At 46.3% G+C, this 27,913-nt stretch overlaps 1 protein-coding gene across 24 annotated transcripts; it reads right to left on the reverse strand.

Annotated features, from left to right (window-relative positions):
• Window positions 1-27,904, reverse strand: TPM1 (tropomyosin 1). Of its 24 annotated transcripts, none has more exons than XM_030878912.3 (10): window positions 27,618-27,893; window positions 26,715-26,840; window positions 26,401-26,526; window positions 14,244-14,377; window positions 11,817-11,934; window positions 10,531-10,601; window positions 9,683-9,758; window positions 9,164-9,226; window positions 8,807-8,876; window positions 2-851 (listed from the first exon to the last, which is right to left on the reverse strand). In XM_030878912.3, the coding sequence occupies exons 1-10, from the start codon at window positions 27,729-27,731 to the stop codon at window positions 769-771; spliced, it is 981 nt and encodes a 326-aa protein (XP_030734772.1). In that variant the 5' UTR covers window positions 27,732-27,893; the 3' UTR covers window positions 2-768. The 24 variants fall into 24 exon arrangements, with proteins under 24 accessions (XP_030734757.1, XP_030734755.1, XP_030734772.1 ...); XM_030878901.3 differs by lacking the exons at window positions 2-851; window positions 26,715-26,840 and adding exons at window positions 5,728-5,864; window positions 7,297-7,375 and having other exon boundaries at window positions 27,618-27,892; XM_060294170.2 differs by lacking the exons at window positions 2-851; window positions 9,683-9,758 and adding exons at window positions 5,871-7,375; window positions 10,197-10,272 and having other exon boundaries at window positions 27,618-27,904.
• Between the last annotated feature and the right edge of the window lie 9 nt (window positions 27,905-27,913).

The raw sequence follows: 27,913 nt of genomic DNA on the forward strand, positions 1-27,913 counted from the left end.
TGACAGGACCACCCCATTTAGAAAATGTCCTACAATGTGCATTTATTCCATATCATTATACAAGGTTTCCATACAGTTATAACTCTTAAGACAATGTTTTTTCTTCACCATTGTACGTGGTGCCTAAATCTTTCACTTGAACATGGTGGAAATCCACATCGCGTGCTATCCCACGAGCTGTAACGAACTGCAAATGTGCCAATTAAAAGAAAACAGAAGCCTTAGAAGAGCACGTTGGCTTACAAACCCTTGGCTTTAGTGAATTCTGCCAGACAGGATCCGTAGTCTCACCTCTTCATTAAACCCAAGACAAAATAAATTAGTGTTGGACAGAATTCTAAATTGTACAATATTGAATGAAAGACCACAGTGGGACCTTTTGTTTAAAGTAGCACCAATCCACACCTGATTGTGTTTCCAACATTAATCTTCCTGTTCATGTATCATTGGCACTTTGAGTGAAAATCTTTCTGCTTCAGCAAGGATTCCTGGACTAAGCATACTGTGTTGCTACTCTCTACGAAGTGTGGCAACGTCAACTTGGGAAATGGCACATTTAAATCATTGTCGCCTTGACACGGGCTTGCCTGTGTGTGTGTGTCTTTCCCACCCCTGATCTAGCTGGTACTTTGTGGATGTATCTGTGACAGTGGTAAAAGTAAATAAAAATGCATTTAAGGGGTTTCATGGTAAGCATGGTGTTTAAAAACAAAACAAAACAAAAAACAAAAACAACATGAAAGAATGTGGTCGCAGCTAAGGAGGTTTTCACATGTTGTTTAACTCCAGTAAAGTCTGATCCAGCATCTGGTGCATACTAAGGTTTTCTTCTTTGGCATGAGCCACTTTCTCTGTGGTGGGATTAGAAAATTAAGTCATGAATAGCTGCGCTTTGGACACAGTGGTGGTTTGTACATTTAGGCAGGCAAACATCAATCACAAACACAGGATGAGATGATTAGGGCCAGGCATGCTCGTAAGACATTACTCATTTCCAGACAAGGACCTATGAAGGGGAAGCTGTCTTGGACCCGAAGGAACTACAGGCACAGCAGGTTCTCACAGAGTGGCCAGGTGAACCTCCACCAACAATCCACTGAGGACAAAATGCAGGTGGGGTTGGTGAAGGTTCACTGGTCATGTGCTGTGGGAACAGGGAGAGGTGCTTGCAGCACTGAAGTTAACAGCAGACGTTTCTGAGTTACAGGCAGTTAAGGTCTGAGAGTTGTGTTGTAACACAGTCTCACAGAAAACAAAGATGACGTAAATAGGCTTTCTGACAACTTTTTCAATGATTTATTTCTGTTACTCATTAAAAAAAAATTACCAACACGTTTCATGCACACTCCAGTAGGACGTTCTTATTATTATTTTCACAGTGCTCTATTTATTATTAGCATGACATTCTCACCAGAATCCAACAACACTGTTAGATTGAATAAAAAGCATACCTTTCAGACAATCAGGGACTTCTGACATGAACTCCTGTTTTCAAAAGCTATTTTGCCCAAGCATAGGTAATCATATTTCAAACACTATACCAGATACTTAGAAGTTAGAAATATGAATATGTAATAGGAATATATATTATATATATCACATCCTATATATAATATATATATATACTTATACCCATACACACCCCTCTGCTTTGGCTTTCTAACTTAAAGCAAGACTCAGTTCTCTGTAGGAAATAGAAAACATTTTTTTGGTCCTCATTATGTATCAGCTCAAACAAGAGGACCTGCTCTTGCAAAGATGAGTGCTGAATTGATTATAAACATTGATCCATATACACAGATGTAATTTTACCATAAAAGTGGTTTGGGGATTAAAGAGAACTTAATTATTCCAGATATGAGAGGAAAATGCAGGCAAGGCCAGCCTTTCAACTGATTCATGTTCAATTCTGCAGAAAGGAATCGTTTTCAACCCTATTAGGTGAAGGTATGACAGTCTTAGATTTCCTGCCCATGGGCTGCGTTCCTAGAATTCAGCCCAGGTTCTCTCCCACTTAGGTTTAATCCTCATTCAGGGCCAGCTTTAGTTGGTTAGTTAGGCGGCGGTTTTGCTCAAGTTGCTGGTAGAGTTCGTCTGTACAGGTCAGCAAGCAGGTTAGCAGAAGAGAAGAGGCAGAAGGAAGAGAGGTTAGCTGGAGTTGGTGAGAGGGAGCTCACAGACAGAACACAGAGGTACCTCGGGCGCCAGTCACTTGCTGAACAGGTTACCCTTACCCTGTGGTCAGCTGTCCTGTGCCCAGGAAGGGCGGATGGAAAAGGCCTGGCAGACTTAGGGAGAGCCAGGACGCCTCTCTTGGAAGGACAGGAGGGAAAGAGAGCAGCAGGATTCGAGGAGGAGGACAGAGAGAGGGTATGTTCCTCATGCATCTCAGTAAAACCACTGTGTAAACCGGGCTGAATGCAGCTTCTGGAAACAGCCTCAGGAACAGGGGCAGGGCTGGAGGCGAGCCCACTCCTTGCTAGGGTTCAGCTGAGAGCTTCCTGCAAAACCTCAACCTGCCCATTTCTGCTCACCTCTCCCTGGAACCCCTTTCATCTCCACTCCCAGGGCTGGCTTTCCTTTCAGGTAGCACCAAGAGGGGCTACCGCCGCTGCATTAACAGCAGAACTGAGCTCACTGTCCCTCCCCTAGTTGCTGTGATACAGGGTGCAAATTCTGAACTCTCGTCCAGCCTAGATACAGGGCGTGTTACCCTACTCAAACAGCAAAAGAACAAGCATTTATCTCCACTCAAAACTGACTTAAAATTTAACTGCTGACCTTCTGAAGAGGATGGCATTCTCTGGTGCTAGATGGACGTGTATAAAATGAATAAAATCTCAAACAGCCACATGGAGACCAGTGTGAAAAGCATTTTACACTCGGGCATGTAATCTGCTCACTTGGCAAGAGTCAGTCTGTATCTGGTGGTCCAGGGGATGCCCCAACAAGGACAAGAACCTGGCACTTACCATGAAAAGCTGGAGAATACATTATTGCTTCCAATGACGGTGACAACCTAGACCCACAAAACTCTAACTTAATGATCTTGAAAAGCGATAATCCTATGCCCCGGGGAAAAGAAAAAGGTTCCGTCTCTAGCCCCCAGGTCTGTGGGGAAATTGATCCAATTCTTATTTTAATTTTCTCTCATGTATGGTAGGAGATGGGGAATACGTTATATTCGTCATGCTTTCTAGCTTGGAATATCTGCTGCGTTGTCTTCTTTGTCCATCCAAATTTTCTGAATATTCGAAACCCCAGTCAAATGCCACCTCCTCCAGGGAGCGCCCAGTCAGAATCACTGTCTCTATTCCTTGCTGACTCTAAATGCACACCATCTGTTAGTTCAGACTTGCTTCCCTCATCTATCTTCCCACAAGATAGCCAGCTCACTGAGGGCAAAGAACATTTCTGCTTCATCTCTTTACCACATCCTTCCTACCTTTCATGGTATCTTGCATGTTTGAGGGGTGCAAAATCTATACCCCACTAGCACATTCACACTATCGCGTGGGAGATACCACCAAAGGCAGGTAGGATGTCTTAGTCTGCTGAGCCAATGTACAGCCAAACTGGGATGGAAGAACTCTGGAGAAATCCCAGAGAATCTAGAGGGTCAATGTGAATGCAGCTTAAATGACAGCTGTCCCTACCACATCCTCCTTTGGACCTGCTCCACTTCAGCTGCCATGGAACTGGTGTGCCTCGAACACTTATATGTTTGCAAGTATTCTTCCCTCCTGTTCTACCTCCCCAATGTCTGGGATGTCTAGTGCCAAGCAATGCTTTTGGGGTTTGGTCCAACCAAGGCTCTTGCAGCAGCTGCCTCTACATATGGCCTGACCCTGTGAGCTAGAAGCCTGGGCCCCAACAATTTCTTGATAAAATCAAAAAGCTATTTAACCTCCTGTGCACCCATACCTTCTTGGGCTATTCCAGATTTGCCTTCCAATCCATCAGTTTCCCATTTCCCCTTGTAGAATATACTTATAGGAAGTGTGAAAATCTCCAGAAGGGCTTTCAAAAAACAGATGTGCCTCCAAAATTAACTGAACATCTGCTCAGCAGAACTTTCAGACTTGTCATTTTATCTGTGGCAGAAAGCAGGGTTACTCAGAGAAGGGCCCACTTCTATTACTCTGAATTTTAAAAGAACAAGGCAGGAATCATAGTCAAAAGCAGGCCCAAGAAGCCTTAGGAAAAGATAAACAAGAAATTACTGAAGACTTTACACTCTCAAGGGAGAGACACTGTCTAAATTATAAATTTTTAAAAGTCCACTATACCATTATTAAATACACTTATCTCTTAAAAAGAGTATTTTTACTCTCTTCTGAGGTTTTGTAGAGTGACTGACATTTTCAATTTGTCCAAATTTACTTGAATACAGGGGTATATAAACACTCTTAGGCTAAGAAAAACTATACACAAACAGATGAAGGTCACCCACATTTAAAACACAGGAGAAATATAGCCAGACTGTTGAGGATGGAGAAATATTGGGAATGAAGAAATAAAAGTCCACATCATTTTTAAGTTCTAATTTTGTGATGTGTTATAAAAAAAATCACTTAATTGCTGGTTTTGAATTTATAAATATAACTGATAAACTATAACTGAACAATTTCTACTTTTTTTTTTTTTTTTTTTTTGCGGTACGCGGGCTTCTCACTGTTGTGGCCTCTCCCGTTGTGGAGCACAGGCTCCAGACGCGCAGGCTCAGCGGCCATGGCTCACGGGCCTAGCCACTCCGCGGCATGTGGGATCTTCCCGGACTGGGGCACGAACCTGTGTCCCCTGCATCGGCAGGCAGACTCTCAACCACTGCGCCACCAGGGAAGCCCTCTACTATTTTTAAGGGGTAAAAAAAAAAGAACCAACTTTAATGGCTATGCTTTAAAGATGTTCACAAAAAAAAAAAAAAAGTTAATTACTACAAAGATTTACTTAAGTACAACCCCTCCTAAGGAATACATGATGCGCTTAAGAGTACAAAAATAAATCTTGACTTGAACATAATCGTATGTTCCTTAAACCTAAGAATGTCATTTCATGATCAAAATGAAGGTGGCTGAGGAATGAATATACTTTTAAAAAGCTTTAACTGTTCTTTGTGCTGTAAAAGGATGATCAACGATAACCTCAACTTACACTGTTTGAATCCACATTCCTTTTCACCTTTTCTGATATGTAAGTTCCTAGCAATGTGGGGTGGCAGCCACACCCTCCCAAGCAGGACTATCTAAACACCAACACAGAGGGCTCACCACATCCCAACTAAACATCTGGCAGAGGAAGGCACTGCTCAAGGCAGATCTTCCGGCTCCAACAAGCACAAGTACGGGTTCTCAACCCGTACTACATACCAGAGCCATCTCAATCCCTAAAAAGACACACATGCCCAGGCCTCACTCTAACGCTTGCAAACCAAAACTCTGAGAGGGACCCAGGCATGGGTATTTTTTTAAAAGTTCCGCAAGGAACTACTGTTTTAGAGTCTTTTGGTATTAATGTATGATGTTCAGAATCGGGGGGGAGAAAAAAAAGAGCAAAGCAGCAGCCAAAAATTAACCCTCATATGTGTGATGAAGATTTGGAGTTTTATTCAGTGTTGAAACTAAAATGTCAATAAATAAGAAGTAAAAAGAATAGCAAACAGAAATAGCTTACACAGTGTTTATTTTACACTGCAATGAGGAGCTTCTGTACAATAGGAAGCACAGTGTGTGCCTGGCCCTAAGGCAGGATGTGGAAAGAAAGAACCAGGGTCAGCTGGAGAAGAGACAAACTGCAGAACTCAGAGAGGAGGGACATCCAGCTTGATGAAGGGGTCGTGCGAGAAGTGAAGCAAAGAGACTTATCTGCATGAAGAGAAAAGGTGGGAGAAAAAGGAAAAAAGTGGCACAATGGAAAACAGGGAAGCTAAACTAACAGATGAGAGCAGCATATGAAACACAGGTCAGAAGCAGACATGCAAAACCCGCTGCCAGCCGCACCTACAGGACAATGTCTATCCTTGCCCACCAGTGTCTGGACCCGAGGCCAGCACAAGCCCCTTCTGGGGGAGTTTCATTGCAAAAGACCCATGAACAGAACTTAAAAACATATTTTAAGCTAAACCCACCTTTCAGAATATTTAACCATACTTAATGCTAAAAGCTTTTCTCATAGAATCACCACATTTTAGCACTGAGAGACAGATGATCTGATCCATCCCCTCATTTACAAATGAGGGAAGAGAGGATGGAATTCTCTCTAGTTTCCATGGTGACAGTCAGGTCTCAAGGGGTAGTGTGGCGATTCTATAATCTATAAGGCAGCAGGCACTTGTCAACACTCTTCAAGCTACCATTTTTCTGCATGGGTAAAGGAATGACAGGTGGGCCAGGAAACTGAAATTTCCAGCTTATGTGGAATTCAATGCCATCTTATGAGATTAAAAGGAAGCCTCTGTGAAACATTCCAGGTTAGAATTTAGAGGGGCAGATCCAGCTTAACATTCAGGTTTGGTTAGTAATATGTAAGTTAGTCGTGTATGCTCCAGGTCCTCATGAGATTAAGACTACCTACTCCACTCTTACTGCCCAGCAGTAGTAAAAGCTGGGCCATTAACTCCCAAACTCATATAACACAATCTGTGTTTTATGTTCTATTTCTTTGACACAGGTTGTGGTGTTTGTATGTTAATTCTTTTATATAAACAGAAAATTAAAGGCTTGGCTACCCGGCAGAGGGTTCATTTCTGTCTAGAATCCTTAAAAGGAAAATGTGACTTCTTACAGCAACATTCTTTATGCTGTTCTGGATCAATTTCCCTTCTCTGAGAGCCTCAGTCATCTGACAGTGTTGGGTTCCTTAAATTTATTATTTCTTTTACGAAAAATGTTCACATTGTATTTAACTGAATCTCAGGAAACCGCCTTTTGATATTTCTTGGGAAATTCCTGCACAATTGCGTGGCCTACCAATTCTACTTGAGCCTAGTTTAATTTCCTAAAAGGACAGTGCCCAAGTCACACATATTCCAGTTCACTGCTTCATGGGAACAATCTAGCTGAGACAATGTGAAATAAATGGATTCTGAAAGGAAAATGGTTTTGTATAGACAGACAATCTACTTGGCCTTTATGTTAGTAGAATGTGAAAAAACAATGACTATCCTAGATTATGCAAAGACAGTGAGCATAAAGGTGTAAAGATGGAGATTCTGGAGATACAGAAGGGAGTGGTGGCGGATTTATCATATTAGCATGAGGGCACGGGTGTGAGCAGGCAGGGTGGATGAACATTTACATGGAAGTCATATCGTTGAGAGCGTGGTCCAGCTCCTCGCTGATGGCTTTGTACTTCAGTTTCTGAGCGTACAGCTCGTCTATGACCAGGAAGTGGAAGGCAGAGGTGCAAGGACATGGAGAGTGATCAAGAGATGGAGGGTGAGTGAGGGTGGCATGGACACCATCCCGACACAGCAGCAAGAAAAGGGCAATGCATGAAGGAATTGGTGCCGCAGCAGGTGGCCAATGCAGGAGGCGTGCGTTTTGTTTTTAATAAAATTGAAACAAAAACAAAAACAAAAAGAACAAAACCCATTAGAAAATAAAACAAGAAACTCAATATGAAAATCATAACAAATACGGCAGGTATATCAGTAAACCATGTTAAACCCTGAACGAAACCACACAAGGCTGTCTCCTGGTTGGGAGAGGGGTAACAGAACATCTTTCTTTTATAGAGCTATAATTTCATTACACTGGAGTAGTCAGCCACCTGCCACTATAAACAGTGGAAAAAATATCCAAGGGCATTGTTTTGAAGAAACAATTTGTGACTACAGTCTGTAATCCTTATCTGGCTCCACCCTGAAACCACTGACTTCCGGACCAAACTAGACCACGGGGGTATGGATTTCTGGGCGTCATCCAGACTACTCCTGTGGTCTGCCCACTCAAGCTGCCCTGGCTGGTCCAGGAGGCTTGAAAAGCGAGGAGAGCCACGCTTTTTATGGTGTTGCTGTGCCAAGTCTGCAATTCAGTTCTTCTTCTGATGAAGGTTTCATACTCTGCTGCAATTTGGCAGATTGTTCTGCAACCATTTGTCATTTGCTCTTTTCCACCAGCTTGGTTGTCATCTGCACCAACCTCCAGTCCCTTCTCTAGCCACTTCTGCCTTTGATGTATATATTTTATATATTTTTTTCTTTCTTTTTCACATCCTCAGAGTTCAACATTTAGGATTTCTGAGACAGAGAGGGTGTCACTAAAATAAAACCTAAATATCTTAGTGGAGAAGTGCTGAAGTATAATGTCAAAGTGTAGTGCCTTATTACCCTCCATCCCCGTCAGGATACACAGCACATGCCAAGATGATTAGTAACTTAAAAAAAAAAAATCCAAACCCTTACACTGAATTCGCACTTGGGGGAAGATAAGTTGTGCCTAAAAACAAATCCATACCATCCTGGCAATAATGAGATACCACTTAAAGACAGAAAAGACACCAGTCATTCTCACCTATGACCACCTCACTCAGTGTGAGAAATAAACCTGCCACACTTCTGAAGAGTGTGCAGTAGAGCCGCTTGGCATCTGCTGTTACAAAAAGAGATGGGCCCCGTCTGGTGGCTAACGGTCATCTGGTGAACAGAGAGTTTAAGAGCCACGGAATGAAAACCCCAAAGGGCAGACAGGAAGAATGTGCAAGAGCAAAGAAGTGTATCAAGGAGGACGCAATGATTGGAAAATGACTTTGCCGGGTCACTACTCAGCCATAAGGATTAAGTTAAAAATAAAACTTAAGATCTTACCTTCTAAGTCATCAATGCTTTTCTCCAATTTAGTTACTGACCTCTCCGCAAACTCGGCCCGAGTCTCAGCCTGCAATAATTCAATTTATTTCAATCAGAATTGGGAAGTTTTAGGCTTCCAGTAGCTACAAATATAGAGAAACTAGAGAATGAAAATCAAGCCTGGCACCCAGGAATGGGGTCTGAGACCACCTGCCAGTCAGTCACCACAGTGAGAGGTGGCGAGCACAGCTCACTCTCCAAGACCACCCCTGAAAATCCCTGGATCATTCTAACTTGAAAATGAAAAAGCCCTGAACAGTGCCGTAAAAACAAACTCAATCCAGCTGGCTTTGTGCACAACACCCTTAATATTACCTCCTTCAGCTTGTCAGAAAGGACCTTGATCTCTTCCTCATATTTGTCTTCCTTCTGCGAGTACTGTAATTAGAAAGAATGTTCCAGATGTCAGGCCATAGTTCACCCTATACTGAGGTCTTCTAATACAACGAAAGTGTCAGCCCAGCCAACAGATGTTGAGGATCTCTTAGGAGGTAATGGAGCCTCTGATATCAAATGGCATACAACAATGCATTCTCTGTTTTCCTGCCTATTGTTTTACATGGGATAAGAACAAGATAACTTATCCATTTGGCACTTGGTTTAAATTAAATTGTTACAGATGACTCACATACTCAAAATAAAATAGATTCTCCATTAAAAAAAAAAAAGAATCTGTTATTGATAATCATCAGGAAATTGCCTCAAAATGACGCCATTTGCTAAAGTGTCTAATGGATTACTCCTTTCCTTGGCAGGGCCCCAGAAGAGAAAAAGGGGGTGTCTCTAGAGCAGCTCTTAAAGATGCCTTTCCCCCACGCCGTGCTCCTGGCCTACCTTCTCAGCCTGAGCCTCCAGTGACTTCAAGTTGTTCGTCACAGTTTTCAACTCTTCTTCAAGCTCGGCACATTTGCTAACGTTTTCGATCAGAGGTAGAAAGGGTGGGAGACAAGCCAAAGGAAGGAGGAGAGAAAAAGGAGAGGGATGGGAAAAAATGAAAACCGAGTCCTAGAGAACAAAGGGCTGCCTTAAAGTAGCCAAATCATCAAGGTACTAAAACGCTCAATTTTGCCATGGACACTGCTCCCGACACAGCAGAAAGGCAGGGTGACAAAATCCAACAACCTCGAAGTGTGATAATTTGGCTTCTTTTTTGGCTGCACCAAAGAGCATTTATGAAGGAAAAACAAAGGAGTATAAAGGACCCAAAGAAAGCACTTAAAGCAAGGTATAAGATAGCAGAGGGTGTAGTGAAGGTGCAGTCGTTATAAAAATGAACCAGTAGGCATTGGAAGCTGAAAGACGCCTGGGTTGCAGTTAAACCTAAAACCCATCCATGAGCCATCAGTACCTTATCCTCTGCAGCCATTAATGCTTTCAAGGTCTGATCCATTATTCTTAATTGTTCTTCCAGCTGTCGAACTTGGCTGTTAGTGGACACAGGAAATGCACAAGGCCATTCTCAAAATCAGTGTGCAGGTAAGGCATGCAGTGATACACGCATTCATACATAGACACCCCACGCAAGTCCTCCGTGTTCCATACTCGTGGCTCATCCACGTCAAATGAGCACTTAAGGAGCCCGGAGCTGAAACAGGTAAATGTGCAGCTGCCAGAAGGTCATGCTGTTTAGTCACTGCTCCGCAGCACCCCACACACAGCCTCCTGGCGCCGGGCCCGCTTACCCTTCTGAGAGCTCAGCCCGCTCCTCTGCACGCTCCAGGTCACTCTCAATGATGACCAGCTTACGGGCCACCTGCAGCAGAACAAACACAAAACACACACACCATGGGGCTTCCAAGCTCTGAGGAGGGGTGTGGGGTGAGGACTGGATCCGTCAGCCCCTAGGAGTCCTTGCCTCCAAACAAGATGATCCTCTTTCCCGTGCACTGGAGAGAAGCGACTCTCCACCAGGCGTGCCCATGGAGAGGAGGCCAGAGGCTTCTGCTCACCAAGACCCAGCGTGGCTAGTTATGGGTGGGCTGGCTCATCTTTAGTCCTACCTAGGTGAGGCCTGTATAGTTACATAGCAGCCAGACCAAGCGTGGAAGGAGGGAGAGAGATGAAATTCACAATCTCCAAACTAGCAGTGTGATGAGATATACGCCTTTTATGCTGAAAAGGCGGGGCTGCAAGACTGAAAATAATCCTGAGAACTCCATCCATCTAGAGCTCTGTACCTCGACTCCCTCTGTGTGCAGCAGGCTACAAATGCCAACAGAAACAGCAAGAGAGGCTGACATGAGAAGCTGCTGAGGTGACTAATGAGGTCAGTGGAAGAAAGGACCAGAGAGAAGGGATCCTAGGAAGCATTTCAAAATTAGTGGGCATAGTGTAACCTGGAGGTGGGAGATGATGATGACGAAGAGTCAGTGCTGTTTCATGATAGCCATAGTACATTAAGGGAAAAACTAAAACCTTAACACAGTCATGTGGGCTCTGTTATCACACAGGAGGTTGCTTTCATGGGGCATGACCAGGAGGTGATTCACCTGTGAACCTTGAGGAGAGAGGAGGACAGACAGAAAGGCCTCCATGAATCTAGGAAGCAAGTGCATGGTCTGTGTCTCTACACTGAACTGGGCTGTGCCAGGTGAATCACACTAGGGAGAACTGCTTGTGTGGTGACAGCATGAGAGGTCCCTTCCACAAAACACAAGAGGCCCAACTCTCCCTTCTCCTGACCAGAGAACTTTTGTCCTGGTCTTTGTGTGTGTGTGTTTGGGGCGGGGGGTGGGAGGAGGCATGGGGGCACAAAAAAAGCTTTGGTCTTTCCCAGTGCAACTGATCCCCTAGCAGATCAAAATTGAGAACCGTTTTCTGGGGACAAAGGAACTCTGCTTCTCAAAACCACCCATTTCTGCTAAGGAAGCAGATGGTTTCACTGAAGAACGCAAGGCTGTACACTGCTCCCCCGCTCCTGGGCCCCCGCGGCTGGGAGGCCACAAGGCCTTGGGCCCCAGGATCTGACCTCTTCATACTTGCGGTCGGCATCCTCAGCGATGTGCTTGGCCTCTTTCAGCTGGATCTCCTGAATTTCCATTTTCTCCTCGTCCTTTTGAGCTCGGCTTTCAATGACTTTCATGCCTCTGAAAAGGATAACATGCAGGAAGGCCCAAGATTTAGAGGCGACCTCCACGAACTCACCCTGCACCACAGTGGTTTGTGAGGCTCCGTGTAACTGACAGACCGAAACAGAGCACAGAGCTACTTTTATCTTCCAAACCATGAAACAAGACTTTCTAGAGCTGAAGGCAGAAAAGACATACACTTCCCTCTCTCTGTTTATTCTGAATGAAAGGTTACACTTTTGGTACTGTTGACACTGTCCAGGCAGCTAATGTGAAATGAAAGGTACCATGTGAGGATCCTGTTTGAATGTGGGAGGCATGGGAAGGTCAACAAGCTTTACCTGCTATATAAATAATGGGACTTCTGCCCTTTTCTGGTGGGAAGCTTCAGCTTAAAAATGGACCAAAGTTAGAACGAAAGCAAACTTATCTTCATGTACTTCCCTCCCACAAAGAAAGTAGCTGTTCTTACCCCTTTAGCCACAAATGTAAGTATTAGATTGAAGCAAATGAAATTGCTGGTATTTGACCACATCGGACCTGCAAAAATGGCAATTTCATGTGGGTTGACCTATATTTTAGAGAAGAAACTGAGTTTTGCCTATAATAAAACTCATAATAGAGGTGTTGAGAGGCAGGACCAACACCATCTTCTATGCTGATGTATACGTTTGGATCCTTCAGCATGGTGGTAAGTTTTAGAAAATGTTAATTGACCTATATTACAGATTTATGCAATAACAAATTATGTTAAAACGGGATTCGTTTACCAAAATCTAACTAGGCAGTAAGATAAATAAGTCACTTTTTTTTTTTTTAAATGAAGCACTACAGTGTATTTTAGGAGACCTGCATCTTGGCTCGGCCATAAATTCTCTTTGAGAGTTCGGGCAGGCCATACCAGTCTCTGAACCCTAGTCTTCTCATCTGTAAAACCAGGGGACTGGAGTAAATGATCTCTAAATACCTTTTTACTCCAATGTCTAACACTGCCAGACTGCCTTCCTTTCAGGTTCACTAACAAGTGTATTTCAGGAAGAAGCCAGCCACAAAACCATTGGTTATATGTACACTGTAAGAGATGATGAGTCATCTTTAAGAATTCCAAAACTCTTGATTAGAAAAGAATCAATAATCAACAGTGAATAAGGAGCTGAAAACTTCAGCTAAAGAGCTTCTTTAATCCTAAAGTCTGAAATCATTCTTTATCCATGGTGGCAGGGGGCAGAAATGCACCTCAAAGACGGAGAAATGGACAAAATGACTGACTGCATGCACCTGCCCAGGTCACAGCGCAGAAACACACTGCCAGTGTCTGAGACATCACAATACTTTGTCATCCCTCGAAGGGCAGAACTCTCTCTAGTCTTGTGGAGTCTTTCTTGGAGTGCTTCCAAGTAATATGAGTACAATAACTTGAACAGTTGAACATGAGAGAAAATGCCTGGTGGAATACACGATGGCTGATATGGCCCTGGTTTTCCTTTACTACCACAAGGCTGAATCTTGGGGTACTAAGTCAGGTAGAGCCAGGTCATAGTGGGAGCATGCTCAGCAGACATGCAGATCTCACTGTACTTACCTATGCACGTGTGTCTTATCGGCTTTACTAAGTCCAAAACAATTTACTTTTGTGGATCGTATTTCTGTTTTATCTGTGCTTTCTCTTCCTCTCATTTCTTGGGCTCTTTGACAACTGACAGCCCATACTGTATTTACCTCGGCCTAAGCCTCCTTGGTATATTTCATGTTTTTTAACATCTTTATTGGAGTATAATTGCTTTACAATGGTGTGTTACTTTCTGCTTTATAGCAAAGTGAATCAGCTATACATACACATGTTCCCGTATCTCTTCCCTCTTGCGTCTCCCTCCCTCCCACCCTCCCTATCCCACCCCTCTAGGTGGTCACAAAGCACCGAGCTGATCTCCCTGTGCTATGCGGCTTCCTTGGTATATTTTTAAATAAAGTCATCTTTTTAAAAAAAATGCATAACTGCTCCATGGTCAGTAGGAATTAAAGAACCAAAACACATCCCTAAAACCTCCCGTTTACACGTCCATCTCCCTCGCTGGGTGGTGAGCTCTAAGAGAGCAGGAATGGCGTCTTTTTCTTATTTGTAACCTTGGGGTTTAAAACAGTGCTTTGCACAAAGGTGTCCCACTAATGTTAAATGAACAAAACCATTAGTTGCACCTGGATCAAGTCAGGAAATAGTGCCACCAAGGTACTGTAAAATTCTTAAGAGGCCCAAGATCAGAGAAGCCCTCCCGTTCCACCAGGAGGAAAGGCTGTGCTAACAGGTGGGCTGGACGAGGGGTCCTCACCTCTCACTCTCGTCTGCTGCCTTCTCGGCCTCCTCCAGCTTCTGCAGAGCTGTTGCCAGACGCTCCTGGGCACGATCCAACTCTTCCTCAACCAGCTGGATGCGTCTGTTCAGAGAAGCTACGTCGGCTTCAGCCTGGATAGAGAGAGTGAAAGGCGTTTCAGTGTCGGAGAGAAAGTGAGGGTAGTGCCTTCAGGAGGGGCTGAAACACTGGTTCCAGATGGGAAGCCTGGGCCCTGTGGTGAGCCACCCTAAAGTGCGTTACAAGCCCTGGTCAACTCTGGAGTTGTCGGATACGTTCATCCATTGACATACCCAGTGAATGTCCACCTTGGGGTATATGCAGATCCACACACATCATCCTCATCGGACAAAGCGACCATCAGCAACACTCTCTCCCTTGGTTCTCTTCCTCCACGGATTTCAACACGCTGGCTTTACCTGCCTATTAAGGGGGAGCTTCATCACAGCCACCTCACTCGGTGGGGCCTGAGGTGTGGACAGAGGCGATGGGACTTACCCAGGCTCAGTCACACAAGACGAGAGCAGCACAGCGAGGACTCGGACTCGGGAGTCTCAATTCTCCTTTCTGCTGATTGTGTTCTCAAAGGGGTTTTATTAAATATTTTAGGAACTAAAATATTTTTAAATTCAGTGGTTCTAAAATATACACCATACAGAGACACAGCAAAACCTAGCAAGCCCCCTGCCCTTCAGCACCCCTTTAGAATAACTGGTCACACTGGAAGAGGGCCAAGACAAATTTCCCAAGCGTTTGTGACATACGCCTACAGGAATTTCTCACAAGTCAAGGTTGCTACAAAAAGAGCTTCAAACTCCTTAGAAGAAAAGCAGTACAGATACTGTTTTTACTTGGTATCTATCTCTGAAATAAGATGTTTCTTTTTGGGAGATACAATGGTTACCTACAGTTATGAGCATTTGTTACTATAAGCCTCAGCACACTTGCAAGCCTGGACCGGTCCATTACATACACTTGCATTGATGGCTGTTTAAACATTATGCACGTAAGTGAAAGACAGAATTTGTTAATCTGGTACTGTTTCCTCATCCATTCTGAATGTGTGCTTTTCCTGGGGTGATGGGGTTTTTAGGACACTTGGAAGTTTTCTAAAAACTACAACATGCACTTTGGGACTATGCTAGCTCTCTACCTACAGTCCTGTCTTCCTTACTCAACTGTAAGCTTCTTATGTGCAAGGAATCACAATTCACTGCACACAGTATGGGCTCAGTAAAGGTCTACTGAACAAAATGAGTAAAACCAACCTAATTTAAACAAAAGCAACTTTTTTAGTTTCTGGACCCATGATACACAGTTTGAAATGCACATGTAGTTAGAGTCTACGATTATGGCCTTGAAGTAAAGGAACACGAGAACATTCTGCTCTTTGCTCATCTAGATTTGTAAAATTTTAAAAGTCAAGTTCTCTCTGGGAAAGAGAGGTGATTAGGGCATCTACAATCATGGTGAAGGACTTTTTATAAAAACATGCAAATACACTTTTATCGCTTCAAAAATTAACTATGGGGCTTCCCTGGTGGCGCAGTGGTTGAGAGTCCACCTGCTGATGCAGGGGACATGGGTTCGTGTCCTGGACCGGGAAGATGCCACATGCCGCGGAGCGGCTGGGCCCGTGAGCCACGGCCACTAAGCCTGCGCGTCCAGAGCCTGTGCTCTGCAACAGGAGAGGCCACAACAGTGAGAGGTCCACGTACCACACACACACACACACACACACACACACACACACACACATTAACTATGTAGTAATAATTGGCTGTTGGAGGCAGGGAGCAGGGGAAAATGTGAAATGAATCCGAGGTCAGTTAACAGTTGCACTGGCCCACAAAGTAGATCACTGCAGGTACACAGCTAGTAATGGGCTCCACCAGGTCTGGCAGGTGAATGTTGGGAGTTTTTTGGAGGAGGGATGAGGGTAATAGGGATAACACATTTCTTAAGTATGGAAACTTTCTAAAGTTTTTAGCCCCATGTAAAAAACAAAACAAAACGAAACCGGAAGGAGGTATACATTAAGGGTATACTTTGGGATCAGGTCAGATTTCTTTTCTATATTTTCCATTTCTAGTAAAATTCTATTCATTTCATGAATGGGGGAAACAAGCAAGCAACCCTGAAAGCTGAAAACTAAAATGAAAAGCAAAACAAAAACCACCCTCCAAAACACCACCAACAAAAAAACCTCAGCAGAGTGTCTAGGTCATGTATTCAGAAGTATTTTTCCCCCTTTTCTTAAATATCCTTGTTATAGGTGCTGCAGCCAGAGAAATGTCAACAAGATTTTCAAAACAATTTCTGTAGCCACCACACTCTAAGCTTCCTGTTCTGTTTTTGATCTGGGCCCCAACCTCAAGGACTTTGGACTCACAGAGAGGAGACTGTTTATACTCCGGGGAAAGAACCCTCCAGGTGCCAGGCCAGTCCAGGTCCCTGGTCTCCCACACACCTGGGGCATCAGAGAGTAAGGAGACAGCACCCCATGTTCGTTCCTGCCTCTGCACGAAAGATCTCCCTACCTGAGAGGGACGCCCATCAATCCAAATCTTCCCTCTTCCCTCTTCCCTCTTATTGCTTCCACTCTAACCGTTCTTTCCCTTAGCTCTGGATACTGTTTTATAAATGTCATTAACTCCTTTTCCCCAGGAGCATTTTGTAGAACCTACATTAGGGGTTGTGCCCTACGGAAATACCAGTCAATAGGCCTCGTATACGGCACCAGAACAACAACTGGTAATGGAGACCTGTTCTAGGAGCCAGGACAGGGGCAACACAGAGAACAGACCTGTGGGTGGTCCACAAAACGGGGTCTAAGATGTTTAGCTGGAGGGGTCCCTAGGCATTGTCCAGCAGTTCCCACAACTGGCTGGGTGTCCAAATTCACCAGGAGATGCATATTAAAAATACAAATTTCCGGGCTTTCCTGGTGGTTCAGTGGTTAAGAATCTACCTGCCAATGCAGGGGACATGGTTCGAGCCCTGGTCCGGGAAGATCCCACATGCCGCGGAGCAACTAAGCCCGTGCGCCACAACTACTGAGCCCGTGTGCCTAGAGCCCGTGCTCCGCAACAAGAGAAGCCACCACAATGAGAAGCCCATGCACAGCAACGAAGAGCAGCCCCCGCTGGCTGCAACTAGAGAAAGCCTGCGCGCAGCAACAAAGACCCAATGCAGCCAAAAATTTAAAAAAAGAAACAAAAACAAAACAAATTTCTAGGCCCCATCCCTAGAGATTCTGATTCAAGAGGTCAGAAAGGAGGACAGGAATCTGCACTATAAAAAAGCACCCCCCCCCTCTACCCCACCCACCATCCAAAGAAGCTGGAAAATCCTGTGGGAACCACTCATCTAGCTCTTTGTAGAAGAGAAAATAGGAAGAGGGAGGGATCTTTGACATGTTCAGGTCACAGCCATCAGCGGCAGGTAAGACTAGCACCAAAGTCCCCTGGTCCTCAACGTGCTGGCATGCCTGCCTCCCTTCTCAAGGCCTCCTGGAGCCTCATGGAAGCCCTGGAACTGGTGGTTCTCACCTATGGAGTCTTTCTGCTTTCTGACGTCAGAGCAGCAGGTTCTCTACAGCCACCCTGACTCCAACCCCCTACCTGAAAAAAGGCCTTCAGCGAAAGAACCTAACCAGGACTAGAAAAACGGTTACTGTACTGAATATCATCCGCTAAACAAGTCCTCTCAATCCATTTGGAAAAAAGGTGTCGTATAAAATTGAAAACATCATCAAGTAACACCAGGGCGGTACCAGCTCACACAAGGACACAGAGCATTTGTTCTCAACCCCAGAAACCAACGCCTGCTGCCCCAGAGGTTTCAGAGCAGGATGGGCAAAGGTGCTTGTAGGTAACAGCCCAGATCTGAAAGCAGTGTCTGGGGTGTATCGATCTCTATATAAGCTTCCCCCGGGAAAAACCTGGGCTCTCACTGGCTTCTCAGGCCTCACCATACTGGTCTGATCACAACTTAGTTTGGTTCTCTAGAATTCAAGATATACTCAATTCCATAAATTAATTAAGGACACCCTTATTTTCACTTTTTTTTTTGGTGGGGGCGGGGGGTGGATTATGCTCTATGTTCAAAAGGCCCACATCTCTCACCTGCACTAGCTTTTATCCCCGGTATGTATTCTCTGAGTTCTGAGGCTTATTTAGATATTTTCTAAGGTTCTTTCCATCACAGCACCTGGGCAGTTTACTTAAGACTTAACTGGCTGTTGCCTGTCAGTACAAACCCTACAGACACATGACCATCTGTTATTTAAAAAGCAGATATAAATAACAAGGCATTTGGGAAGGGTCAAGACCCCAGACGCAAATTATTTCCAGGCATGGAAGTCACCCACGTGTACTGGGTTAGCTTCTAACGACAGCTCATGTGTTGACACTGCTGGTGAAGTCTTTGGGATGCTAGTTTCTTTCGTTTCAAAAGTGCTATTGGGTCCCAACATGTAATGAACTACTCAGAAAAGAGACTGCTATATTAGTAAAGGTTACCAACTGTCTTCCTGCAGATCTGTTGTTAAACAACCACCAGGCGCTCTACACGTGTGTCTTAGAGCTGCATGTGCCCCCCAATCCCTTCCACAAGGTACCAGCTACCTAAGAAACTACAATAGATATCAAGGGCACGCCCACACAATATAGCAAAATGTTACTCCAAGTCTGACTTGAAAGAGAACTTTTACAGGGCCTAGATTTTCATGAAATCCAGGTGTTCTAGCCAATATAACTAAAGGCAATTTAAAAATAGCAATGATTTTTACTTTAAAAACAAGTATTTCTGTGAGGACAATTAAGAAGAAATAATTGTAGGAGAATAATATTATATCCTAAAAATAAATCCTCTGGAATGTATGTTCAAAGTCCTACCTGAACTGGAGTACTGCATGGGATGATCAAAGGTCAGGCCTTTTTATTTCATGCGAACTGTAGATGTACAGAGAAAGTTTCACCCAGTTTACTGTGTAAGACCCAAGTCCCTATAGCCAAGTTAAGCTTCTGCCCTTATATGGTAAGGAAAGGGGAAAAAAACACGGATGACATTAAGGGGCACTCCCATGGATAAGAGTTAAAAACAATCTCTCTATTGCAGCAAAGCCTGTAACTCACAAGGCATTTTTGTGTAATGAGTGAGAAGGGATGTGAACAGGGTATTGTAGTGCCTTCGCCTTGCCTATACATGAAAGCAGAAAGCCAGAGTATATGTACACTCCAGCTACTGCCACCCTGGCGGGGGGGGGGGGGCGATGGGGACACAAAATGCACTTTTAGATTCCTGTTTTCAGAAATATTTACCAACTCTAAGGAGGGGAGGGGCTGGGAATTTTTGTAAATTGGTTTTTCCTGTGATTTAATGAAGTTACCAATTAAGAACCTACAGGCTGCAACTGTTAAGTGCCCTTGTTTGCTGAGTACCATCCAGAAAGAAGGAAGGCAGACTGCCTTCTTCCTGCTCCCTCTTTGATAAGGACAAAAGACAAACAAAACCCTAGTGGGTCACAAGACCTGGAGTCAACCATTACACCAAGCAAAGTAGCCTCATTCCAAAATTTTGAAGGGCCCACACACCTTGGAAAAACAAACCAGTATAAAAAAAAGGGATGGTTGCTTTTTCCAAAGTTAAGTGCTGGTTGTAATAGGGCCAATTAACTACAGCCTGTCTGAATCTTTGAGAATGTGAATTAGGGCCAACTCTCCAAATATTTTTTGCAGTGGCTCATGACTTTGTCACTAAATTTTTATCCTTGCTGCCAAGAGAAACTGTGACTGCTAGCTTAACTCACAGCTATGCCTGACAACTACCAAGAAACCACCTTCAATTAGCTACCTTTAAGTTCCAGTTTCATAAGTTAGGAACACCTCTCAATCTGAAATTCTTTCTTCAGTGGTCTGACCCAGTCCTCAAGTTGCCGTCATAAAAAGTTCTGTGCCCATCCAATCATCCGGATGGACTATTTTCAAAAATCACTTAAAAATTTTTGAAGCTAAACCACTTTTAATATAAAGCTTTGAAAAGAACGAAAGCATTATCTTTACCCAACTGGCCCAGGAAGAGTACTGTCATAAAAACTAAGCCCAAAAGAGAAGGTGAGCAAAATAGTAACAATGTGCCCTTCATAAAATTTATCTTCTGTGTCTAATATCGATCACCAGGCCAACAGTCCATAAGAGGCTTTCCTGTACAGGACCACATATTCCCTCTCTTAGCAGGGGGAGGGGAGTTCTACTGACTTCCACCACTAATACCACTTCGACCCACCAAACATTCCTTCCAGCCTGCCTGTGTCCTCTCTCCGTTCAAGTTGAAAAAAGAAAAAAAAATTGATTAGAAGCATTGAAGTGGAGTGTTTTAAGATGTAGTGAAATGAGCAGCCCATCTTTAAGACCCTTTGATAGCTGGTGAACTGAAAGCAAAGGAGCAATGAGCGATGCTGAGTGTGGAGCAGTTCTAATACCAGCTGATGCAAGGCACTTACTCTAGTGTGCTAAGCACCATTGCAACTTCTTTACACACACTTTTCATCCTCACAACAGGCAGGTACTACCATTACCCACATTTTACGGTCGAGGGACTGAGAAGTTAAATGATTCAAAACCTAGCGGCCTGGGCCCAGAGTTCTTGTTCTTATCCATCATGTTCTATTGGTTCTAATGGTTCAAGGACAACTGCGAGCCAGAGAGGGAGTCGGAATTCATTCATTGCCTGGCCAAATTGAGAGACATCCATGGGACCGCTGCTGTCTTGTCCTCTACAGAAAATGATCTTTTGCCTATTGATTTCCTGGTTCCTGCCTATTTTATCTGAAACTTCATCTAGTTAGGCCTTCCTTTCAAGAGGACCCATTTGCTTCTAAGTATTTTATGCAAAACAGGTCTCATAGCTTCTGCAGCCAGCCATAATGCCATTACATACACCTCTCAACTCAGAATACGCCTCTATTAAGCACAGAAGGACCCCACATGAGCGCTTGTCATAAAATTCCCAAGGTGTTTGAGTATCCTGATTTAACACACACACACACACACTCAAAAATCAACAAACAGCAAATGCCTTAACTACCTCTGAAATCCTGTTCCGGTGTGCTGGATGCATTTGCCTTAGTGGAAAGGAAGGAAGCCAGGTATTACACTCAACGTGGGGGAGGGGAAGCCGGCGGGAGAAAACACCCAACAATCGTAGCTATTTGGCCAACTTTTTCGAGACTCGGTAACAAAGGAACATCTACCTGTACAGGAGAACTTGGGAGGAGGGATGGTTAAGAAAGGGAAGGGCAAAGGGCCGCATACTAAGTCAGAACACGCGCTGTCAGTGTCTCAACCACCCCCAGAGAAACAGGCTTTCAAGAAACCAAGGCTAAACAGGGATGGGGGAGTTTAGCATCCCCGGGCCCCAAAGCCAGACAATGCCTCAGACATGACCTGTTAGCGCCCTTCCCAAAAGAACGGATTTCCAAAAGAAGGGACCTCTTCCGTCCCCACTCTCCGAGTAAATAATACCAGCAGCGCAAAGGGCACATGCCGGGGGACCCGAGACGCCGGGCCGAACGCGAACACCCCAGACATAGAGTTCCTTCTGGGAAAGAGCTGCTTCCAGAACCTTCTCAACACCACTAACTCTCCCTCGGTTCTTTAGACCAGCGAGATGAAAAGGGCTGAAGTGAACGGGCAGCGCCCCTCCCCAGAGCCCGACACCTGCGGGCCCAGGTGCGCCCCGAGGCGGGGGGAGGGGTGGCGGGGGAAGGTGGGCTCCGGGGGGCCCTGCAGGGCTAGGTGGGGCCGACTGGGGAGAAGGCGCCTCCGGGGATGGGTGATGGGTGGGTCCCTTACGGTCTCCCTCAGCTTCCTCTCGTAGTCCAGCTCGCGCTGCAGGCTGCCCGCGCGCTCCTCCGCGGCGTCCGCCTGCTCCTGCAGGCTCCGAATCTTCCTCCGCACCGCCTCCAGCGAACTGCTCCCCGCCATTGTGCCGGGCGGTGGCGGGCCGGCAGGCTGGCGGACTGCCCCGGGAGAGGCCGGCTGCTGCGCTCCTGCCGCCGCTGCTGCTGCCGCACTCCGACAACCCGTCCACCCCGCCCAGGCCGCGGCGCGCCACAGCAGCGCCCCCTGCGGCCCAGGCACAGCCCGGAAGTCGCGACCTCCTAGGCTGCGCAGGCGAACCGCAGGCGGGTGCGCGAGAGCCGGGGGCGGGCCCAGAGGGCGGGGCGGGGCGCGCGCCGCGGACCCCGGGAATTCTCCAACCGCGGGAGGCACCGCGCATGCTCGCGGCCGCGGGGCTGACAGGCGCTGCGCGCAGGCTGCCGGGGCACCTGGTGAGCAGGAGGGTGGCCAACGCGCCGAGGGTGTTACTTCGACTCCCAGCGCCCCTCCCCTGCGCCGTGGGGAACCCGAGTAACGGATTTGGCTGCAAAGGGCGACGGTGCCGCCTGTTGGCGGCGGGAGCGCTCCGCTCGGGACTGCCAGTTTCCCATGCCCAGGAAGGAGAGAAGCCGAGCGAGGGGTTTGGGGCTTGAATGTACCCCCAAAGGGATTGTTCCTCCATGTAAAGAACCCCAGAACACAAGATCCTAACCACAACTCTCCTTCCCTCCAAACTCATGAAGGGAAAACCACTAACGTATTGCATAGAGGTTAAACCTCCTAAATGCTGTCTCCCTAGGTTAGAATCTGGCTTTTGGTTCTCTCCTGGTTGTGTGACGGAAAACAACTTGACTTTATCTGTAAAAGCACGGTTAATAGTAGTACGTTTCTCATAGGATTGCTGTGAGGATTATGAAATGACAGAAAGCACTAAGCACAATACCTTGTACGTAGTTAAAATGATAGCTTTAGTTAATAAATACACAGGCACTGTCTGAAGAGTCAGGCTACGGCCTATAACCAGCTGTGGGACCTCAAGCCCGCCAGCCTATCTGGGACTTACTTTCCTTTCCACAAAAACAATCATCTCAAGGGTCCCTTCTAGTTACAACCTTCTCTGGTTTTAGATCAGCCTCTGAGATCTTCTGGAATCTGACCAATTCTGGGCCGGACTGAGATGTCTTAAAAGGCACACCAAGGAAGGCTACAGAACCCTATGAGAGGGTCTGGCTACAGCTGGATGAAAACCAAAGCGGACGCAATCTTTGGGAACCACCCTCTGCCAATTCTCCCCTTCGGCTACGTTTTTAAATGTCTTCTAAGTCTCACAGCTTTCTTTCCTCACCTTTCCCACAGAAGGCCCTTCAAGTCAGTTCCTATGTGTTTAAGTGTGGGAATAATGAAGAAAAAGAAAACACACTTGACAACCCCCTCCTACGCCAAAGCCCTAATGAGGAAGCGCCTTGCTTTTCTGACTCATTTGCTATGGACTTTCTCACAGCCTCCCTCTGCTGAGACTCTCACAAAGCCCAGCATGGGCCCTCACATCCTGTAGGTGGAGCCTCTAGCTTTGTTTCCACACAGTTCATCTAGTCAGGAGGGAGGTCACAACTGCTTCCCTAAGAGTACAGACTGGGGGCCTCCAACTTTGAGGGTGGGAGAAGGGGGCATCTGGGAGCCTCCAGGAGAAGCAGAAACTGCTGGACAGGTGCAAATGCTCTAAGCAGCCAACTAGTGACTTAATGTCCTGCTTTTCAAACATCTGGGAAAGTCAGTTTCAGGTGAGTTTATTTTCACACTGATGTCATTATACAAGAGTTTAGGACAGTTGTTCTCAGCCTTGGCTGCACATTGGAATCACCTGGGTATTTAACAAATACTAATGCCTGCATTCCACTCCCAGAGATTCTAATTGGCCTGGGGTACAGCCTGGATTTTAAGTTTTAAAACCATCCTAGGTGATTGTTTAGGTAAGGTTGAGAATCACTGATTTAGAAAGCAAAGACCTACAGGGAATAAAGACTTACATACTGCAGATGTCAGAGACATCACAGTTATTGGGGAAGGGGTTGGGCCAGAGAGAAAATGGAGCGCTTGATCCCCTTCAGCCTCACTTATGTGGAGGGAAGACAAAAAATTCAAAACAAAACCATCAGAGATCCGACCTTGCAAGTTACAACCTTTCAAGCTAGGAAGAGCCCATTTCTGGAATAGGATCTGTAAAGTGTGTTGGTAAATTAATAGAAAAATGTTTTTAGTAGTAGAAAAATGTGAAACTGTTTTACATTGGTGAGTAATAGTGCAATGTCCTAATACAATTCTACCTCAGGAAGTTGACCTCTCTCCTACCTTTCTCTAGTGACATCTGTCTCTTCCTCCTCAAGTCTTCACTATTTTTACTAGCTAGGAATCACTCTAAATATAGCATTTCTTCACAAATGTCTTGCACATCCCTACAGATTCCAAACAACCTAAAATGTCTTAAAGGGGAAGATGATCAATATACTACCAAAAAAAAAAAAGTGTACCATATTAGGGATAATTTTCCAGTGGAAAGAAAAGAACACAGCTTCAAAAACCTCCCTCTCCTCCTGGCTCCGCCCTCCCCCACCGAGCTGGCTTTAAATATGCTCTTTGCCACTTCTGCCTCACCTCATTCCAATGCACCATTAAACAAGACTTTTCAATAAAGACATGATAGAACCACATAGTTACAATAATTATGATTTTTTTCCCCTTAAGATCGTAGTAGATTTTTCTCCTTCTCTTGCTTTCAGTCTTACTGGGCTATTTTCAAATTCTCTGCATTCTTTTCCTTATAAGGAATATCTCTCCTTGATCTATCAGCGGCTCTTTTGAAAAAGCTAAATAAACGTCCTGCTGGAGAATTTCGGGGAGACAGACATCCTCCATTTAACCATATACGGAGCAGACATCTGATCTACATTACACAAAACTGGCGCAGAGTTATATGCGTTTTTTTGGCTCTTTTTCTAAAGCCAGGCAGTTTGTAACTTAAATATTTTACCTAAATCAGTGTTCCCTGAACCCCCTTTCCAGGGACCTTGCTTTTCACTGAAACTTTCTTTTTGTCAGATTCTAAATGTCCTGTGTCTGGATCCCTCATTTACAAAGCACACTCGGAGATTACATTTCGTGCCTTTCATGTCACAGAAAGCCTTACTGATTTCAAGACCCAGATCCTCCAGTAATTTACACTTTACTCTCATACAAAAAATTCTGCTGCTGCACTTGGTAGTTCAACTTTCTGGGCATAGGTTTCCCTGGTGCTCATACATTCTTGAAATAGTTACCAACTTCCCAACGAATTCTTTCCTAATTGGGCCTCTAGGCTTAATTAGCTTCTAGAATGGTGTGAAACGAAGTCGGTCCTCTGGAAATCTAATGCTTGTCTTGACTCATGCAGCAGAAGAGGCAAGCTCTTCGGCTAAAAGGATTCCAGAGGGCAGTGGACAAAATGCTGGCAGAGCTTTTGTGGTGCGTGCATCATCCTTGAAACTATGTGGTGGTTGTCAGCGGCTGACAGGTTGGGGTGGGGTGAGCAGGAGAGTCGGGGGCAGCTAGCTCACTATACCATATAAAGCACTGAGCTATATATAACTCCCAGCTTACTTTCTGGATCTGGTGCCCTCAGACTGCAGACCCAAGCAAATATCGTCTTCCCAGGCAGATCTTAAGGGCTGGATTAAGCTTCCCTAGTGAGTAAGGAGGCCTCAAGTGTTTCTGTGGCCCACCATCAAGCTTAGCCTTCTAAGTAGCACCATGCCATTTTTTCAGTGCCATCTCTAGTCTGTGTCCTGACTAGACCCACCACCGAAAACCAGGTCTTGCCACCCACCAGAGATGGCAAAAGGAAAGAAAGTGGAGAAAACTAGGCATTCTGTTTGCACAAACCTCGGTGATGACACCTCGGAGGTTTTCTGCCACCATGGAGCAGGGTTCACCTCCAGAGTCCAATTTCAGTTACTGTATTCTTCCAGCTTCTCACCCACCCCCCTCCACCCCCAGGGGTGGGGGAAAGAAGGAGAAAAAGAAAGAGGAATGGATGAAATAAAAATGAATGTGTGCAGTAGCAGTCGGAGGCAGCATCCAGTGCTCTGGGCCACGGCAGGCTGTGTGCGGGTTTCCAGCAAGAGGAGGTGACCCTCCTCCATTGCTCTCTGGCCCCTGTGGTGACCCCAGAGCGGCCACCAGGGCAGGAGGTGAGGGAGGCAGTGTGTGCGTGCACTTACGTCGGTGGCCTTTTTCTCCGCCAGCTCCAGCTTCTCCTGGGCATCTTTGAGAGCCTCGGAGTATTTGTCCAGTTCATCTTCGGTGCCCTTGAGTTTCTTTTGCAGCGACACCAGCTCATCTTCCAGCTGGGAGTTGGCCGTGGGGGACGGGGACGGGAGGGGGGGTGCAGCAGGCAGCGTGATCCCGCAGGGGAGGGGTGTGGGTGCACAGAGCCAGAAGGACAGGGACAGCGGGAGAGAGAAAGGGAAAGACAGGGAGGGAGAGAGAGAGAGACAGTTAGCCATTCGTGCGCCGCGCCGCGCGCCCAGGGTACCTTGGCGGCGGCCTCATCGGCGGCCAGGAGGCTGTCCTCTGCCTTGTGCAGCTCCTCCAGCACCCGGTCCCGCTCGTCCTCCGACGCCCGCAGCAGCTTCTCCTTGGCCGCTATGTCCTCCTCGAGCTGGGGGGCGGCGGCGGGCGGGCGCGGCCGGCCGGCACGGACCGGGTGTTACACACACACACACACACACACACACACACACACACACACAAAACACGGGCACCGAGTTGGCTGGGGCCCTTCGGGTGTGAGGCGCCGCCGAGTTGGGGTTCAAAGGTCCCTAGGTAACCCTCCTCTCGCGCGGAGCCCACTCCGCACCCCACCCCAGCCCCCGGGGCGAGACTCCTGCGGAGGTCTCAGCGGGCTCAAGCCCACAACTTGGGGGTGCAGAAAAACGCCCCCGTCTCCCCGGCCCGCCGTACTCTCTAGTCTGTCCATCTTTGTTTTTAGGAATAAACTGTGTGACTGTCCCTCCCCCCTCCCTCGCGTCCCCCCTTCCCAGTTGAATGTTTTATACTCCCCAGTCAAAAAGTCCAGAAGAACTTCTAACACTTTCTGGACTTGATTCCCTTCAACCCTCCTCCTCTCCCCTGCCCCCGAATCCAAAACTGATTTCTCATCCTGAGAATCAAGTGCCTCTAGGACTTGAAGGGACTTCGCGGGCTCTGGGAACCAGAAAAGGGAAATAAGCGTCCCCAGACGAGAGAAAAAGTTAGAATAAGCCAGTCTCGTTCTTCCCTTCTCCCTTCTCAGACGCCCTGGAGTGGGGTGGCTCCCCGAGTCCTCGGAGTGAGGGGCCGGGAAGGGGTGCGAGGCCCGGGTCCCGGGGCTCTGGGGCCCCCGGCGGGCAGAGCGCGGGCGACCGGCCGGCGCAGGGCCGGAAAGGCGCAGGCAGACCTGCTTGCTCCTGTCCTCCGCCGCCTTCTTATCGGCCTCCGCCTGCTCCGCTCGATCCAAGGCGTTCTCCTTGTCGAGCTTGAGCATCTGCATCTTCTTCTTGATGGCGTCCATGGTGGCGGCGGCGAGCGGCCCTGGGGCTGCGGCGGCGGGAGCGGGGAGGCAAGAGCGCGGTGGGGAGGCCGATCCGGAGTGCGAGCGCACAGCCGCCTACTGATCCCAGATATGTACTTTCCCAAGGGGGCGACCGCATTCCTCAAGACAGCCAATACTTTTTTGGAAAAGCTTTTTTCTCC

Source organism: Globicephala melas, chromosome 2, assembly GCF_963455315.2.
Source record: "Globicephala melas chromosome 2, mGloMel1.2, whole genome shotgun sequence".
Lineage (NCBI taxonomy): Eukaryota > Metazoa > Chordata > Mammalia > Artiodactyla > Delphinidae > Globicephala > Globicephala melas.